The following is a 17,970-nucleotide window of genomic DNA, read 5'->3' as shown; positions in this document are numbered from 1 at the left end:
TACAAACATGAATTACTAATAATTTTAGGAAATTTTATTGTCTATGTAGTTAGTTAAGAGTTTTTTTCAATTAATACAGTATTTCTGAATACCATCAAGATAACTGAGCCGATGATTACTTGATTTCACTTTTAGTGTCAATTTCGAAGCTAAAAATATCTGAAATTGCTGACAGATCTAGCACACAATTATTTTTAACTAACTGCAAAAATCCTTATTAAAATAGTTAGTTAAAAGATTTTTTTAATTTGGACTCCTAACTTACGAAATTAAAATCCGAACAATGTGAATTTTTTTAGAAATTATAGTCGACAAAATGATTATTTTCACCAAGATATTTGACTTTATTGAATATAATTTATACATATTGCAATAAAAGAATGTCTTACTTATAAGATAAAATTTAAAAAATCAACTAAGGTACCTCTATTATTTTTCTACAATTTTTTTTAAAGTACTATAAAACACTGCGCGCGACCCGATTAAAATCAGTCGGCAGCGAGCCTTTCCAGAGAGAGGACATGTTGCTCGGCGCTCTCCTGCGGACCTATGCTGTTCATAGTAAAAGGATAGCGCAAGCCGCGATCTATCGTAATAGATCGCGGAGTTTTTGACTTGCGTTAAATAGAATATGCGCTCTTAATTGACTGTCAATGTGCGTGATGTTTTTGTGCATAACCATTTGCTGTTTAAATTTACATGAAAAAGCATGAACGAATAGTTTATCCAGAAAATCTTACAATAATTATGATTTTTTTTATTTTTAACGTGATAACGTTTTTAAAATAGTTTTAGTCGGGTGACATGTTCAGAAACTTGTGTCACACCAAAACCTCACGAGCGCGATCGCAGGTATAACGAGAGAGAGACGGACCGATCTCCCGTCTCATCTCGAGTGCTGCCACTGCATTATGTTATCACGTAAACATCTCGATCGTAAACCTACTTTACAAACAACCTATTTTTTTTTTTTGTTTAAAAAATAATTCATCCCATTATGAATATTATGCATATTATAATTTTTTACGAATATTTATGATAAAAAAAAACAAACAAAAAATTTAAATGTCCATGAACTTATTGTTCGAGACTGCAGTAATTATAGGTGTCATGTTAATATAGGATGTTGTTAATACATACTAGTATGGCCGATACATACCTTTTGCGCTAACGTCGTCTTCTGTTCGGGCGTGCCAAACTCAAAGAACTTTTGTATCACATAATTTCCAAACACGTCCGTCATTAGACTGTACGCCGCGTTAATTATCTCATTGAACACCATTTGCTTTTCCTGATTTGTGGCACGCTCCAACTTTTGTTGAATAAATCTGGAATTATCAATAATTTGTTGCTCAGTAAAAAAAGTATGAATAATGAATAGTCATTTTCGCAAATTTTTGGATAATTTGCATTTCAAATATTTGAACAGTCATTTGGAATTGTGCTTTGCCCAAATAAATAAACATACAAAGTCATTTGTTTATCATAATTAATAGGCTTTTTTTAAGTCATTAAATAATAATGATAAACCTGACGACTTGTTATAATTCACAAGTAATTTCCAAGGCTCTTAGATTATATATAAGCCCATTCAATATACTCGCACAAGGAAATAAAAAATATGTATAAATTATACTTCTTCTACAATGGCTCGTAAGATGAATAAATATAATATTTTATACAATTAATAATAATTATGTATACAGGCTGCCACAGATTTATCAAAGAACGTATAGTTTTCCATATGCCGATAACGTTAAAAAATATTTAAAAAAAAACGTGGTAAAAACTTGTTGATTTTATTTTTCTCAATTGTGTGTTTACATTCTTAGCTTCGCATAGCCAGCAAATACCATTCTCAAGTTCTATTGAGCATAATACACCACATGCAGGTCAACCTGTATATCTCATCTTTTATATTATGCGTGCGTAATTTAGGATATTTATTCTCAACTTTCTCTAAGTTAAGGCCCCTGCAGAGGTGCAGAATTTTAATAGAACAAAAAATATTACATGACATCAGACATTTTTTAATGAACGAAAAAATTTAAGCTTTTATTAAAAAATTAATAGTAATAAATTTTGTACATTTTTACACATATAAAATATGCCTACAGAATACTCAGTTGATACCCAAGTGGCTATAATTGTATGTAGTTTTTAAGTTAAGTACATTTGAGCGATAAGACCGCCTGTTGTGCACAGTAAATATTTTTTTTATGTTTGTTTGTTACATGAATTGTTAAAATGTAACATTGCCTACAAGTGAATAAAGAGTTAAAGTTACCTGGACCCGTGCTGGTCCTGCGAGAACTCGACGATGTGGTTGGCGAGCTCGCGCAGCTGCAGGTTGGGGATGCGGTTGTTGCGGAAGTCCTCGAGCAGGCGCGAGCGGCCCGCGGCCGGCTTGTCGCCCACGAGCGCGCCCACCGAGCCCACGCCCACCGACCCCACGCCCACGCCGCCGCCGACCAGCTCTGAAACGCACGCCACGCCGTCAATGTCGCCGCACATTTCACAGTTCACACGACTCGAACCGTCTTGTTGTGGACGTTTGGAAAAAGGTAATTCTCAGTCATATTCGGTCTGTTCAAAAGGCTGTTACAATCCACTAACTAGATAGACGAGTGACGCTTCAACCTTCGGTTTATTCATTCAATCAAATAGTACATTCAATGCGATGACGGCGACATATAGATTACATTTTTAATGCATAGTCCGATTTTTTCATTATTCTCTACTGACAAAAGCGAAAAACTGAGCAAAGCTTGTCATATGGAAACTAGACATACAATAAACATAACTATTGTTTTGCGAATACATACATATATAATTATTATGACTAGAAAAACCCGGTGTGGGTTTGATCTGAATCTAACCTGTTACTTATCGCTGCGCCAATAATCACTCTTTAATCCTAACTTTATTATGCACTCGTCGGTCTGCTGTTAAACCGATTCAGGTGTAGATTACAAGGGAAAAAGAAGCCAATAAGCATTTGATCCATAAAAAATACGTGTCATAGCTTTTATTTATAACCATAGAATAAAAGATAATATTTGAGTTATACTTGAAACTGTAAGCTAAACAATACAATGGTGTTTTTAGAAACAGGATTCAATTTTTTTTATATTACATCAGGCTCGTACTATTAAAGCAATTTGGAAGATCCTTTTATTTATAAGTTTTTTGATCTAAACTTATCTGTGTTTAAGAGCGTATACGCACTATGCGCACTGCGATGCGGCTACCGCAGACCGCACAGTGCGCATAGAAATGAATATTCCGTACATAATTGTGCTTGCGGTCAGCCGGACGGCTACCCGCATAGTGCGTATACGCTCTTACTGCTTCACATTTATCATTATCACTAATTGCAACTACTAAGCTTAAGCACTGTAAAATGTACTGTGGAATACGGGTCCTGGTTTATCAAATAAATTAAATTTATAACAGTTAGCACAATAGAAGTTTTTAAGAATAGAAATATTTTTTCGCAGCTTCAATAAATTGTTGGAAAGTGCAAGAAAACATTTTTTATCAAAAGATTATGCTTCATTGTCGTCCAAACTCACAATTTCTTGTGCTAGTTGGTCTGGTTACCTTTTAATCAGATCATTTTGGATACAATTTTATTTCTTTGTTATGAGCGTGCAAACGTTAACAAATTTATTAGTAAATGTATTGTTAGTTAACTATAAAAATTGTTATTAATTTATAATTTGTGTGGATTTTTTTATATTATGAATTATTTATTATAAGAAATAAATTTGTTATTTAAATAACAGAGAACATGTGTCGCTGATTTTATGTAATTGTATTTTAATTTTATTTTTGAATAAGTGTAAGAATAATTTTATTTTCAAATCGTCATAAAATATATTACGTAAGTTTCGATTATAGTTGAATCATTAGAAGTGTATATCAATATTATTATAAAAATAATAGGCTAATCCATAATAATTAAGTTACTCAGAATAAATACCTTACATTAATTGGTTATTAGTTATTACCAATGATGTATCCGTATTTTACCGAGAATAATGCAAATTGAAAATGTTTATAAATCTAATGTTTATCTTATATTCCTCCATACTAACAAGTAAGTACACATAATTAAAAGAAAAGTAAACCGCTTGCACCCATTGCTATGTGGCGCATAAAATAATGATTGATACAAATCTATCGTGTTTACGTAAGTCAGCCTTAATGTGATGCAAGTATTGAACTGCAAGTTTAGATCTAGTGGCGCGTAATGACTCACATTAGTTGTGAAAAATATATGTATATGGAAAATACCTATTACACACGGTGGGGTAAATAAAATATTATAAACGTTTAGAGGTAGGTGTGAACTACTTCTGTCGACATAATGTCTATGAGTTAGTGTCAAGAGGCATGTGAGGCTCGCCCGTACCAACCTGAGATGGTGCCGACGCCGCTCAGTTTGCTCAATAACGAAGATGATGATCCGAACATTCCGCCATTTGACGTTAAACCTTGTGCTAAACTGCTGACAGCTCTGCAATGTAAATAATACAATTTTAAAATCAATCTACATCACGTCTCGGAAACAAAGCACGTTTCTATCGAATTAAAGATACAGGATGAGCATGCTAAAAATGATATCGGTACATTTGTACATGCCGCTGGGGCCGTCTAGAACACAGACAAAATATACAAAGCTATTATATACAATATATAAACAGTGGCGGAAGCCGACACCGCACCACACCGTCTTATGTAATTTTGGTTGATTATCGCGCGCTTACAAGTCTCATCGTGAATTATGCTTATAATTTAATTCATTATGAGAGGTGTAATTAAATTTAATGAAATATGTACATGCAATATTAAAACTTAAGATGAGATCATCTAGAGTTCGTGGAAAAGTAAAACTTTACTAACTATAGCGGAAATGAAACTGTAACAAAATACAACTTCGGAAAGAAAAGAAATTTACAAAATTTGGGACGTAAAATTGGCTTTTATTTCCACAAATCAAGTGCCAGCACAAATTTTTAATTAACGTTAGATTTCACTTCGTACAAAATTGGTTTTTATCATGCTACATTACGTGGCATCGCTAATGTCTTAAATTTTGGCCCATCACGCTGATATTTGTTAAAATTCATCATACAAATTAGATAAGACACAAGAAAATAATACATAAAACTTTATCCAGTATGACCAAAAATGATTGCTGTAGTTTTCAAGTTTAACGCGTATGGAATAAAACCTTTCGCGATGATGCATGTTACTTTTCTTTAGTTTATTCATAATATAATGGTTCCAAAACTCAAATACTTAATGTAGACAAAAATGTTGATCAGCTGAAATATAATTTAGTCGGCCATGTTTTAGCTATTGAAGATTTGTGGGCATAAAGTAGAAGTACATAAATACCCGACTATTACATTGGGCTTCGGAATAGAGCTAGGGGGAGGTGATGTCACACTGAAACATGGAACCAGTTTTCTATTTAGAGCACTGGACCAATGTTATGAAAAATGGACTGGACTAAAGAAAGACAGATCTTTTATCAGCAGTGTGACAATGAAAACCAATATGAATCATAATAATTGTGTGTTAGCTTCTGAAATAAATATTAAATTGTTTCCTCAACGTGTGTATCGTGATGACAGATATATTGCTATTTTCGTGGTACAGACTTGGCGAAAGTATCTTTCATCGCGATAAATGCAGTTGAAACATGGGTAAGACTCACTAGAATGAAAAGGTTCAGACGTCGACCACCGACTGATCTTAGTAGTTACAATATTCCATACAGGGTTGGCTGGTATACATGTAGCGGGCGGGGATGTAAAATAAGGTTTATAGAGGATCATATAACCCAAGTTAAACAAGTCTTTCTCCTAAACCTGTCCCTATCCAACTATATCCCGACTGGCTAGCTGATTATATGGGAGCAGTGTCAATGTGTGTGTGTTTGAAGTCATGTGTAGATGTGTGTTATGCGTGTGAGTGTGATAAGATCACATTGAGTACTTGATGTGCATGTATGAATGTGTTATGTGCGTGCGGAAGTGGAAGTGCGTAGGAGTGTGTGAAATGTGTGATGTACGTGTAGGAGTGTGTGGTGTGCATATAACAGTGTTGTGTGCGTGTAGGAATGTGTGATGTTCGTGTAAGAGTGTGTAATGTATGTTAATGATCGAATGGGTTGCTTGGAAGAAATTGTTTGTAGCAATAAAGCCGCCTTTGGACTAAAAAAGTCTTCCTACTAAGTAAAATTTGTATTTTCCGTTTGTGTGCATTAAAGCTTATAAATAAATAAAATAGTGTACGTGTTGAAGTGTAGTGGTGTGCGTGTGTAGTGGTGTATGTGGTGTGGTGTGGCGGGCGCGGGTACCTGTACTTGGCGGTCTCGGCGCCGGGCGCGGCGGAGACGGGGCGCAGGCCGACGGGCCCGAGCGCGGCGGCCAGCGGCGGGGAGAGCGGCGAGGGCCCCCACTTGCGCGCGTAGTCCTGCAGCGCGGCCGCGGGCCCGGCGCCGAACTCCAGCGAGTCGCGGCGCGCCGCCACGCCGCCTGCAACCACACCTGCGCGCTGCACGAGCCTGCCTGCCGCCGCTCCCAAAGACCAACCGTTGCGGGTCGCGCCCAATTGGTCTTTACGTGGCCCCCCCCCTAGCGCTAGCGGCCGGCACGATTGGTCCCGTTTAACTTGGGACCTCGCGTTAAATGTACAACTATTCCTGTTCAATATGCGAAAGTGTCGAACTACCGCCATAAGAATACTGCATTATTAATATCGAATAAAAATTCATGATGCTGCATACGGCAATTACGTAAAATTTAAATAATCAGCCCGTTCTCGCCCATAACTACATTTTTATGTACAAATTCCTATGTAAATGGCGATGTTTATATACAATAAGATATAGAAAACGCAAATGCACATAGAAAGAGTCACTATTTTAATGTAAATAAATGTTTAAAAACAATTATACTTCTAAAAACTGGCCAAAAATATAAACAAACTAACAACTCAAGTTCTTCATTGTAAGAAAAAATTATACCATAAGTGTTAATTTGTTTCTATTTTTTGCATGTCTGTATATATTTATAAATATGCTGATTTTTGTGTAAATTTCATCGTACTGTAAAATAAAGCGTGACAAAGAATCATTACGTTATACATACGAATACCAAAATACTAATCTACATAACTAGACTATGTATGTAAAGTGAGACAAAATTTTTGTATATACAATAATTCACAGAAGTTAAATCAAACCATTTTGTGTAAGGATATTTTTTATTTTGCTATTTTTATGTTACCGAAATGTGTGTGCTTTTATATACAAAACTTAATAATTTACAAGAATTGTAGGCCTGATATGGAATAAGGAATTGTGTTATCAAAAGAAAACTAGGGTCAGTAATTAAGTGAATCGATTAATTTAATTTTAATGAACTTTGGTATATTAATGATTGATGCATTGTTAATTTACCTCTATTAATAAACAATATTAAATGAATCAATGTCAATTATCAAACCGAAACCATGGAATTAATTTTATAGAATAAAATATACGACATCATATTGTACTAATGTACTATTGTTATATTGTTCGATTAATATATTGTACAAAGGGAATAGTAAAATCCGCAATATTTGTAATTTAAAAGTTGTTAATAATACAATAAATAAAGACCGTGATTCAAACACGCTCGTTCACTAATTTATTCACTTAAGATAAACATTTATTATCATGAGTACATTTATTATATACGTAACCGCAATAAATTGATTAATGAATTCATGAAATATAAAAATGTTTCCACAAGTTGAAGTAGAGAGTGTTATAAAGATTTGAAAAGAAAAATTGTATGAAATGATTGATTAGAAGTTGGGGCGGGTACTGACCGGGCTGCGGCTGCGGCTGCGGCTGCGGCGGCTGGTGCGGCGCGGGCGTGGCGGCGGGGTGCGCGGGGTACTGGCGCGGCGCCAGCACGCCGCCCGGCGACACGAGCCGCAGCGGCGTGCCGTTGCGCGCGCCCATCACCAGCGAGCCGGGGTCGTAGTACGGGATCACGTACTGGCCCTGCCCGTTCACCTGCTGCTCGCCGCCCGCCGGCGTGAGCGGCCGGCGCGGCTGCTGCGCCTGCTGCTGCGCCGGCTGCGCGACCAGCCCGGGGTACACGCCCCACGGCGCCGCCACGCCGTAGTACGGCGGCACGCCGGCGATCAGCGCGCTCACGTACGGCGCGCCCTCTTGCCCGGCGTTGATCACGTACGGCGCCTGCGTGAACGCCTGCTGCGCGGCCAGCTGCTGCTGCAGTTGGAACTGCTGCTGCTGCTGCTGCTGGAGCAGCTGCAGCTGCGCCGCCGCCGCCTGCCCGCCGGCCGCCGCCGCTTGTTGCGATCGGAATAATTGCTGCAACAAACGAAATTACAATTTTATATTCTCACTAGTAATATCTTCTATATGAGCGTTTAGGTGTGATAACTTTTCGTCAAGTTCGTGCCAACATTTTACAGAAAATACTTATGTTTTATAGACCGAACTATATTAAAGATATAAATAAAGGTTTCTAATAAGCGTACCGTTTAAAACTAGCGGTTAGCTTTAAATTTAATTAATAAAGAAACGTATCATTTATTACTTTTTATTCAATACAGCATTTGCTCGAGGGCCGGCCGCCGTGAAACGCGCTAATTAACACAATCGTTTAAAAACTTAATAACAAGGCACGCTGCTGTCCGACGCATATGCCTCTACCGGCTTACGGTATTATGTTGTCTGACTTTCCGCAAATAAAAAAGTAGGTATATCTCTACACAAGTTTCTGCATAAGATGGGATGAAAAATTGTAAGCGTAAATAACGGTGATATAAGTCGATGCAACGTAGGAAATACATGCACGCCGTGGTCTCTCAATATTCTTAAACTAATAAGATTTCGCGCATATTGGTATTCAAGAAGATAGTTAATAAATTAATTACATTGCAATACAATTATTTTAGGTGCGAGGTTTGAGCGAGATGGTTCACGATGCGTTGAAATGGTTAATGTGAGTGTGATGTCATCTAGAACGAGTAAGTTTGGTTTACCTGTTGGGAAGAGATTAGTTGGCTCGGTTCCAGCTCTGCGCGATCTAGTAAACACTATGAAACATTGGCCATACAAACACCGTTCGTGCCATTGCTGCTATTGCTACCACCTGGGCGCCTATCTTGTATAGATGAGTTCACAAAACTACACTTGCCGATAATATTTGTTTAACGTAGCTAATTTCATCCTCTTTCTGCAACGTATCAATGTGTTTATTTTTATACGGAAATCATAAACTACTTCCAACACGAAAAGTAGTTTTTAAAATTTCCCTAAAGAATAAACAAGGTAAAATTATTAGTAGATTTATCGCTCAACGTTTTGGTGATTTATATTTCGATTAAATTAAATTCATAATATTAAAACATTATTACACTCGTCAGAAAGTTGAAAAGATTAAAATTTTCAAACAGACGCCAGGCACGACCGTCGTAATTTTAATTACGGAGCTACTACATTCCGGGTGCCTATTTTATTTTTCATTAGCTAATTGACACGGAATGATTATCTAACGTCGTAACTTTGCGGCGGGTAAATCCAAAGTCTCATTCGGTCGGGGTGTCGCCTTTGATCTCTAGCTTCGGCTCCGGATTCCATAGCAATTTAATTCATCGGGATGTTGTAATTAAGAGGCGTGCGGGTGCGAAGCTAGCACGTGCACAGAGCAACTTGACCGCAACAAAATTAAGTCGTTTCTGTCGCAGCAAGGAAGCAAGGAAGCGCCTCGCATTCAATTAGACGTTCAGTAATCCGGCTACGGCTGCGGCGAGCTCCAATACCAATTACACGGTTATTAGTGAGAAAACACGTGCTCGGATCTGCTCAGTTAACCTGAACAAAGCTACAAATATCCGCGATATGCCATGCTTTGGGAAAAATTAAGAAAAGCCATATTTGGTTATATTTTTCTAAATAGAACTTTCGTACAAATCAATTGATTAACAAAACTTATTGCAATGTATATATTACAAAATATCTTTTATATTTTTTAGTTTTTTTATTCATTATTAAACGATTTGATATATTAAACAGGAAAAATCAAACAACCGAAAAAGGGTATCTGGGATTATCAGTAATGAAGCAAATTCATGATAGTGCATAGTCGTATAGAGGACCATTAATTAGCACAGTAATTAAATGTGTATTTGTCGAGTCACGAAACGAGAAGGTGAGGAGTGCTACATTGTACGAGCATCGTTCGCGTTGGATGGCATTTATTATTTACAAGGCTGATGACGAGAGGACGCGCTACTCTGTGTTCCCGCGAGAATAGCACTTTCCAGGCGTCGGCAAACAAATTACGTGACAAAGCAATCAATTACAAGAACGAGAATGTCGCCGTGCCTCTTGAATCGAACGCTCCGTCAACAAGAACCTTTTAGCGGTAGAAGAAATGCTCCTGCTACGTGCGAATCGGACGTTTCACTATTAACTTTCTTAAAAAAAACAATTTTACTCTGTTGAAATTAAAATTTTGTTTAAATGTGTTGTATTATGGGATATTTTAAAAACGATTTCGTACAAAATTAGCTTTGTGGAGTAAATTGATGTCGACGGGGAGGACGGAAGTCAAAATAAGATTAGAGGGATATCCAAGATTTTCGTGTTCCGGCGTCTTCGACCGTGGTTGTCGTGTATCTTGCCGTAACAAGTTTATCTGCCCCGCAGGCTGCTCATCTCTTTTGTCATCTAAGCCCAAATGTAATCAATTTTCACAAAAAAAAAAAACATTTTTATAACATTCACGAGTAAAACAATAAAGTGGTAATTTCATCACGCTTTTGCCATCCCCTTAATAACGCTACCAATTTTAGAAAAAGGAAAGGTAACTATTTTTTAACATTTCAAATGAAAAGAAGTTCTAATTACGGCATTTGATTGGATACCTCCAGCTACCTTCGCTTGAGAAAGCCTCTAGATTTTCGCGAAAAGGTAGCAAAGGGCGAGGGCGGGCACAAGTTGGGCGGAGCAAAGCCACGCCTTCGTCGCCCACGCCCTGCTAGAATTAAAACTTAATATTAAAATTGACGAATCTACTACCTAATAATGTATATTTTAATTACAATAGTGCACAATTAATACTTTCCTTACCAATAGGTACCATTTAAACCTTGCGGTGAAGTTACATAACGGGATACCGTGTTTTCCCATAATGAAATAAAGAACTAAAGTACGAAAGTTGGGAGCTTGACAAATTATCATTTTTTGAAACTATTAACTATATTTACTAGTCAAAACTATAAAGTATAAACGAAATCATGAACGTAAGTTATTATTACTTACATAAAACATGTACCTACTACTACCTACCTACAAACATTTTTCACATATTTTAATATGGATGATCAAAATACTCAATATACTGTCTATCGAAACTTTATATTTAACATTTATTTGAATCCCATGGAAGTTCATACACTATATTTACACAAACATTAAAAAGCTTTCAGAGACGTTTTCAGCTATTGCATAGATAAGCTAATCTTAATTAAGGTAAGTACATATAAGAATAATCATTAAACTAAAACAATATAGCACTATAGTAGATAATATTAGTTTTTTGTAAAAGAGGAGTTAATAAAAATACATAACAAATAACACAAGAGGGTACTTATACTCCTACTCACAAAATAGATAACTCTATAAATTTAAAAAATAAGAATGAGATAGCATTCGAATTCCATTACCTACATATACATCCATACTAATATTATAAATGCGAAAGTAACTCTGTCTGTCTGTCTGTTACTCAATCACGCCTTAACTACTGAACCAATTTGCATGAAATTTGGTATAGAGATATTTTGATACCCGAGAAAGGACATAGGATAGGTTTTATCCCGGAAATCCCACGGGAACGGGATTTCTTTGAATACGCGGGCGAAGCTGCGGGCGGAAAGCTAGTTGTTCAATAAAAATAAAAAATAAAAGGTGAGGATTCATTTTATTAAATTGAGGTATTGTATAAAAATAAACATTAATTGATTTAGGTTGCTACGCTAGTGAAGAATAAAATGTACCTATCGATGAATTAAAAAGAAATATTATAGGTATAGATAGGTAGAGATGAATAAATATTTTCATGGAGCGTATTGGTATTTGGGAGCAAAGTTGTTTCTGAGGTAGTACGGGTGCGGTCGGACGATGCTTTTATCAAAATTAGCGGCGCGCCCAGCCGCGGCACACCCCTATCGTAAAAGACTACGGCCGTCACCGCATCAACGACTCCAGAGCCGCACCTCGCTATCACACCCTTATATTTCACCCTTCATAAAATCAATATTTATAATAAATTAACTTGTATATTTTGCATCAAACATCTTTCATTGTTTGACTCCATAGTCCTAAACGGGCATCATAGGGATAAACACGGTCCGATGAGACTTAAGTGGTATTTCGAAAGACAGCTTGGAATAGTAAAAAGGCATGTTCGGATATAGCGCGAAGCGCTTGGATTATATGGATCAGATGTCTAACAGTTGGTGGTATTTGGGTATCAACGCCGGCATTATATAATTTACATATAGCGGTCGCTTTGAAATTATACTTCATAAAAATAATACCTATCGCCATAGTCTTTCGAGAAAGTTAGAACAATTTAGTTTAATAGTTTATTTTGCAATATAAAACTGATTCCATTTGTTTTACAAACGAATAGAATGGTAATCGTTGTAAATCAGTTTACGACATGACCAATTCGGTCAGGCGGTAAGGACACTGCTGTGTAGAACAGGTCAATTAAGTTGCTATCTGTATGCAGGCTGCTTATCGAAAACTATCTTTTCAAATGACACGCAAAGCATCACCGTCCAAGACTCCTAAATATTCCTACCACAGAATATGTCAAATTCAATTTATTATTTGTTTGAACGTTCAGTATTCAGTTTAAAAAGCAAATAAAGTTGCTTTTTCATTAAGTTTTTATTATTGTATGCATCAAATTTTCATATCAATAACATAGACACATACAGATAAATTGTGATAATTTTATGTTAAAGCCCTAAGTTTTACAATTTTATTGAGTGAATTGCAACAGATTGCACTGTGAAGAGCATGTTTATATGTTATTTGCAGTAACACGATGTATTAAAACACATTAATGAAACTTTGTACCCCGGATGATTTATACTCGACATAATATAAGGATCAAATTTAAGCTAAGTTTTTAGAATAACAACACGCAAATATATCATTAATATATTAAATAGGAGACTCATAAAAAAACTAGTTCCTATTACATAATAATAAAAAAAAATCGTAAGTACTTGTAATAGTTAGATGCAAAAGTCAGCTAATAGGTTTATTTTTGCTTGGGCATAATAATATTTGCGTAAATACTCAAACAAAAACAATTGGTATCAAATAAATAATATAGTCGCATAAGCTTTACCTCGCATAAAGAACCGAGAAGGAAACGAAACATTAAGGATGCGAAGGTGGTGAAAATATGAATATATTACACAGTAAAACGGGCCAAGTAATCATACGCACGCAAGAAACCGAGCTCTACGCCTTGCACACGTACAAAATGTTATTTGTAAAACCAATAATTCACCTACGTACACTTTAATTTCGAGCTATTTAGAAAAGAATATAATGCGAGGCTAAAATATAGCATTTCAAGATTAACGATGAGATATAACAATATTCACGGGCATTCTAGACATTGAATGTATTTGTGTTATGAAATGGTAGACGGTATGAGGGGTTTTCCAAAAGCAAGATCTGGAGGCGAGAGGTGTTAACGAGACAAGTCCATAAGACGCTTTCGGTAACGAAATGGTGTAATGAAGTGGCACGTTACGCCTTGGGTCGCTCTCGCTCCAATTTCGTGCTAACTGGACTCATAACACAACAACCCTCCGGCCCTCGCTATTTTGCCATTATATATACTGCCAATCTATTATGTACAGTATGTATATACATATTGTATATTTCTTAAACGATTTACTACCCGTTTATATTTGAGCCTAAAATTAATTTTCATTCTATAAGTCAAAGGAAAATAAGCAAAGCGATGTAATTATGCCGCTCGAAATGTTAGATAAGGATAGCGAAATAGCTTCCTTATAGCCCGTTTGTTGGAAGAGACTTTAAAAAGTTCGAAACTTGATAATAGCAATTTTCATAGTTATATAGAGCTATTGCAAGCTTTCGTTTAATTATGAAATACAATATTAATTATGTTGCTTTCTACATTAAATAAGGTAAGTATAGGTACACTTGTTTTTAATAAAAAAAATCTTATCTTTATTAATTATTTGAATAATATTATAAATGTGAAAGTATGAGTTGTTTGTTTGTTCTTCTGTAACGTAGCAATGAAGGGGGTTTAAAATTTAAATGATATGATTTTCGTGTCTGGAGATAATTATCCCTAATATAGATAGATAGAGAGTGACATAGGCTACTTTTAATTTCATGACCATGGAAATATATATAATGCGCATTTGAATCACTCCAAATTTTATAAATACCGATAGATGATCGTCTGTTTAAAATGTGATATGCGGGCAACAACTAGCTAGTTGTTGTTGTTTTTTTAGTTGTAAAAATTATGACAGGATTTTCACTATTATTTCAAGTTATAATTGACGACGTAAATAATGTTAATGGACATTAAATCGCAATGAAGATCAATTAAAATATTTTTTCAACAAATTAAGGTTGATAACAAAACTTACTATGTATGTATTTTCATTTATATAAACTCAAGATCTATTTAAACATCATAAGAAGCAAAATAAATCGTTAAAAATTAAAAGAAACTCCCTCTGAACTCTGAACCTCATTACCAGATTGTGCGACTCTTTTGTGAGGCTGCTCTGTGATAGAATTAACGAGAGGTTTACCATCCAGGTGTATTTTTAAATTATATTGAATAATTAATTTAAAGATTAACGCGAGATTTTTAAGTTGAATGTGAATAATATTACAATTAACATATTTCTGTCGCGTAAGCGTAGAAAATAGATTTTATATTGCATAGATATTCCTCGTTCTTATGAAAACATTAACAAATAACAGTAATTTGTAAAACTGTTAGCTTTAACTTAAGTGCGACCGCCAGTGCGTCGAACTCTATCTAACGGTATTTTGATCTCATTTAATACGGTTCAGAGTAGATAGCTATACTTGTTATATACCTGTCATATGTAACGCGTATTATTTAAAACGCTTTATTTGGCAAAATAACGTAGTAATTAATGTTTTGATAGAGAAAGGGCAGTGGAAAGCAGAATGGAGCCAGCGAGACCGTCGAGGTGAATGTACGCACGAAGTGTGCCACGCGCCAGAGAAATACTTCGGAGTGGATACCGTTAGTGGAACGCGGTCATGCCACCGGTGGTAGAGCTGTCCGTGAATCTCGTAAATAAACGGCCCATGTCAACTCTACACTCGATTATCGCGTCATCAATGCATTCAACATGAAACAGCGACTTGACAAAGTTTAAGCTCAGAAACAAAAGAAGCATCTCTCGGTGCCGTGGTAATCGGAGCGTTTCTAATACCCACGCTTTGACTCGGTTTCACCGCACGCTTCTTGCCTTCGTTTCTTACTCGTTTTGCGAAATCGTTTGAAATATGATAACGTTCAATCGAGTGCCGAGAATCGTAAGTTCTCACGAAACTTCACACGGGCTTCTTGCAGTCAGTTAGCTATTGAATTCCGCTATTACAATTGGCGGATCGACAACGGTGTCGACTTACTCGGCAAAAGAAAACGTAAAGTGAACTAAATAGAACGAAACGCAAAGGTGAAATAGTCTGTTTTACAAAGTTAACTGTAGTTTCTTTATGTAAGCGACGTGGTAAATGCGGACAAATGAATATTTTTCACAATAATTATGTCGAGCAAAGCAGGTAAGGCGTGAAGCGCATCGGCGCTCTGCGTCGCGGCGGCGCAACAATTTGCATCACAAATGCGGGTGGCGGTCGTGCTGCACCCCGCGCTCCCTTCACCCGACCACGGAGCCCGGGCTTCGCTTTTATCAGACAATGTCACAATCAACATCGCGTGGACGCTTTTTGACCATCATATGATTGCCGATTGTGGTTCGCCATAATTGTAACAAAGATTTCATTTCTAGTTGCAACCGGCTGGGGATGTTCGCCGAAACTAAATAAGACTGCAAAAATCTTGCATACATTTCAATTTAAAAAATTATGTCGACTTTATGTACGTTTTCTATCTTTAAAAAATTATCTGCATCTGGTTTTTATATGGAGAAATTTCGTATGAAGCCGTTCTAAAAGTAGTAGTTAATAATCGAGCTGCAATGGTAAGTGGGTAACACGGGGAAAGCGGGCGAGTTGAGAAACGATGAATTAATAACAAACTTCTCCCGCGACGCGTGATGACGGCCGACAAGAGTAGCCCATTACGCCGACACTGAAAATTCGCAAAATCTCTTTCTAATTATCCGATGTTATTCTTTCCTTGGATTTTTTTATTCAAATGCGGTATAAATAAGTTAAGTTACGCTTACATAAGTCTATAAGATTTATTACTGTTGTTGTAAATAAAAAACGGATTTACGAGTTATTAGAAACTGTTTTAATTAAATCAATCACAATTAGGTACAGTTACAGTCACGGACGACGCCAAAAAAGGAACAAGGAAGTTAACCACAGATTATAGCAATAAAATAATGACATTGACAATGCATCACAGATCTAGTACAATGCACAATGTATATGTAAGAAGGCTGCAATTTCAAATTTTAACACACCCACCAAATTAAAGCCTTCTTCAGTCTAAACTTCAATTTACTTTACATATTCCTTTACATATAAACACAGATCAAAACAAAAAATTATCAAAAATGACATACATAGTCATACACACAGTTTGTAACAGTGTACTGATACATTAATATGTATTACAACAAAACAAAAATATCAAAACAAAAATTACATCTTTAATTTTACACCCATTTTATCTCTTAAATATTGAAATCTCACTCGAGGAAGGGGTTTAGTAAATATATCTGCACACTGTTCATTAGTACATATATAGCTTAAATCTATTTCATTCTCTTGAAACTTTTCCTTTACAAATTTATACTTTACATCAATGTGCTTACACCGTTTATGAAAATCTACATTTTTAATTACTGATATTGCACTTTGATTATCTACATTTAAGCAAATTGAATCCTGATTATACGCACTAATATCACAAAGTAATCTTTTAATCCATAAAGCTTCTTTTGTGGCCGAACACGCAGCCATGAATTCTGCCTCTGTAGTGCTCAGTGCAATGCTCTGTTGCCGTTGACTCGACCAAGTGACAGCTGCACCATTTTTTATGAAAACATACCCAGAAGTAGATCTTCTAGAGTCGGTGTCTGTGGCATAGTCTGAATCACTATACCCTTCTACTATATTATTGTCTGTTGAAGAATAATTTATACCATATTCTTTAGTTTCTTTTAAATATTTAAGTATCTTTTTAACAACAACCCAGTGAGTGTCATCATAGCAATCAAGATACCTACTAACTAAGCTGACTCCAAACATGATGTCAGGCCTACTTACAATAGCTAAGTGCATAAGAGAACCTACAGCCTCTCTATATGGTATTCTCTCTTCAAGTGTCACCTTTTTCTTTATTAGGGAAGTATGAGGATCAATAGGTATACTACATCCATTAGCATTGTTCATGTTAAATTTTATCAATAATTTTTCAATATATTTTGTTTGATGAATGAATAAGTGTCCTTTAGACCTCTCTATTTGCAAACCAACAAAATTTCTTGGCTCCATAGTTTTAACTTCAAAATTTTCTTTTAGCTGACTTATAACTTTATCAATTACAGATTTATCCTTTGATATTATTAATCCATCGTCAACATATAACAACAAATAAACTTTAATACCATTTA

General features: G+C 35.9%; 1 protein-coding gene across 3 annotated transcripts in view; it reads right to left on the bottom strand.

The window, feature by feature from the left end:
* Positions 1 to 17,970, bottom strand: part of pum (pumilio) — a 94,409-nt gene that overhangs the window by 6,806 nt on the left and 69,633 nt on the right. For all 3 annotated transcript variants that reach the window (XM_089714802.1, XM_089714803.1, XM_089714805.1), the window contains 5 exons: positions 7,894 to 8,404; positions 6,374 to 6,551; positions 4,422 to 4,522; positions 2,288 to 2,477; positions 1,160 to 1,328 (listed from right to left, as the gene is read on the bottom strand). In XM_089714802.1, coding sequence (XP_089570928.1) covers positions 1,160 to 1,328; positions 2,288 to 2,477; positions 4,422 to 4,522; positions 6,374 to 6,551; positions 7,894 to 8,404 — 1,149 coding nt within the window. The remainder of the gene's footprint in view (positions 1 to 1,159; positions 1,329 to 2,287; positions 2,478 to 4,421; positions 4,523 to 6,373; positions 6,552 to 7,893; positions 8,405 to 17,970) is intronic.

This window comes from Colias philodice, chromosome 3 (genome assembly GCF_061535455.1).
Source record: "Colias philodice isolate Cphi_HAF_F1 chromosome 3, ilColPhil1 Martin Lab GWU primary, whole genome shotgun sequence".
NCBI lineage: Eukaryota > Metazoa > Arthropoda > Insecta > Lepidoptera > Pieridae > Colias > Colias philodice.
This window is presented reverse-complemented; position numbering and strand designations above follow the sequence as displayed.